We start from the raw sequence: 2,264 nt of genomic DNA, 5'->3' as shown, positions 1-2,264 counted from the left end.
AGGAAGGCCAACCACATCAATCTCTAGTCCGAACCACATTCTCATAATTTTCTCGTCCGAACCACCTCGAAATTCTCGTCCTTTCAATATTATTTTTTTAAGTGTCCGATCCTTGAAAATAAATACATTTTTTTAAAATATGGCGACGTTAGGGCATAAAACATGACTAGAATAAAGTTTTCCATGGATTTTGAGATGTTGGAATCTTCAAATCCACAAGAATGATGTCAAACATTATTTAGGTTAAAAATTGAATCTCTTCTGCCTCCAAAATGGATAACTTTCAAAAATAAAAATTTATACCAAAGAATTCGCGTGAACATGGTCTTTAATCTTTCCATTTCAACCCATAGAAAATAATCATTGATTTCTGATTTATTTACAAATAAGGTAGATTTGTTGTCCCCACTAAGAGATCACTACTGCCTGCCGCATGCTTAAAATCATAGAAAAAATAATGTTCAATTTATATTATTCAAACCATTTGCTACAATTAATTGGTCACAACCCTATGAATTCAAACAGTATTTAATCAAATAAAAATTGTAAGTCATATCTCTAACCCAAATTCAGATGGAATATTACAAAAAGTTGTTTACATCGAGTTTGAGAATGTTTTGCGGCATTTTCCGCGAAAGAAGGGGCTCTTTTCAGACGCTTTTTTGTAGAATATCGTTTATGGAGCATTTTCATTTTTACACAAATCTAAAATTTAATTGGGAAAATTTTATATTTCATCTATGCCCTAACGTCGCCATATTTTTAAAAAAATGTATTTATTTTCAAGGGTCGGACACTTAAAAAAAAATAATATTGAAAGGACGAGGATTTCGATGTGGTTCGGACGAGAAAATTATGAGAATGTGGTTCGGACTAGAGATTGATGTGGTTGGCCTTCCTCCCCTCGCTGAAGTTACTGAATCTTGAAAAATAAAATTGGAAAAATTAATTTAAGATAAGAATTCGGTGCTAAAAGTGTGAAAACATTGCAGATTAAAAATAAGAAATCCGCGAATTGCTCCAAGAAAATCCTTCAGTTTCGGAATCATGACTTCTAAATTTACGTTTGGCCTCCTCTTCATTTTGCTAATTCTAGCCAAGACCCAGGTAGATCTAATTTTTAACCAACCATAATTAAAGCCGGAAGCATATGAGGTATTATTTAATTTTATCCCTTGATTAAACTTGAAACGCTCTGCTGTTCCATGGATTATTGGATATCATAACTTGAGTAAAATAGCCGTCTTTCTAATTCACAGTTGTATAAGTCTCAATGTACCTTTTTCTAGCAGAACTGTATACGCCAGAACTGTGTACTGTATACGCCAAGGTTCTATAATATATTATGTACAGCCTACAGGTGGATGTGTTTACCAAGGTTCTATATAATATATTTTGTACATGTGGATATGTATACACCAAGGTGTTTTGAAATATATTAGTACAGGGGGATGTGTATACACCAAGGTGTTATGAAATATATTATGTACATGGGGATGTGTATAAACCGAGGTGTAATGAAATATATTATGTACAGGCGGATGTTTGTCCTCATCCTAGATTTATCCGAGAGCATTTATGTACTGGCTGCAGTACAACAGAAGAGGCATTGGCATTCAGTGGGTAAGATCTGTAAAGAGAGTTGGGGTTTATCATTTATGGGACTAACCAGAAAATTCAAAAGGATCGAATTATTTTCAAAATTCTTCTAGTTTTGCGGCTTTAAAGCATGGAAAAGTTTCATTTTCATGACAGAAACAAATCTTAAGGAATAATAGTTGCCTTAAACATTCTTTAAAAAGTAAATATTTGCAAAGGAATTGAGTCTTTGCTACTATCTAAAATTTTCTAATCTTTATATCTTTTCAACCTGATATTTAAACCTTTGATATTTCGAACTTATATTATTTGATGTAACAGAATTCATAGTTTTAAATATCTAAGGTCTGCAACATTGGGTTCCAAAGATAAAGGGATTACAAAATCTGAGTTTGTGACACAGACTCAATTTCATATCAAAATGAATTTAGTTCGTTTTTTCTCATCATAAGAACCTTTTACAACTTTGTTCATGTTTTTTTTCTTGTGGTTTTTTTATTACGACTAAAAGGTAAATCTTCATGATCAATACCAACATTTGCGAAATATGATATGGAACACTATTTAGACTGTAGTATACTTTTATACTTTGTAATTCAGAGGCGCAACTAGGACTTTTTCTAGGGGGGGGGGCAATATTTTATTTTGTTAGGGTTGGGGGGGGG

General features: G+C 32.6%; 1 protein-coding gene across 1 annotated transcript in view; it reads left to right on the top strand.

Moving 5' to 3' along the window:
- Positions 1-987: 987 nt before the first annotated feature.
- The window catches only part of LOC111697420 (uncharacterized), a 2,787-nt gene continuing 1,510 nt past the window's right edge, over positions 988-2,264 (top strand). The window contains exons 1-2 of the mRNA XM_023467442.1: positions 988-1,107; positions 1,538-1,623. Coding sequence (XP_023323210.1) covers positions 1,048-1,107; positions 1,538-1,623 — 146 coding nt within the window. The 5' untranslated portion in view covers positions 988-1,047. The remainder of the gene's footprint in view (positions 1,108-1,537; positions 1,624-2,264) is intronic.

This window comes from Eurytemora carolleeae, unplaced genomic scaffold, assembly GCF_000591075.1.
Source record: "Eurytemora carolleeae unplaced genomic scaffold, Eaff_2.0 scaffold197, whole genome shotgun sequence".
Classification (NCBI taxonomy): Eukaryota; Metazoa; Arthropoda; class Copepoda; order Calanoida; family Temoridae; genus Eurytemora; species Eurytemora carolleeae.
This window is presented reverse-complemented; position numbering and strand designations above follow the sequence as displayed.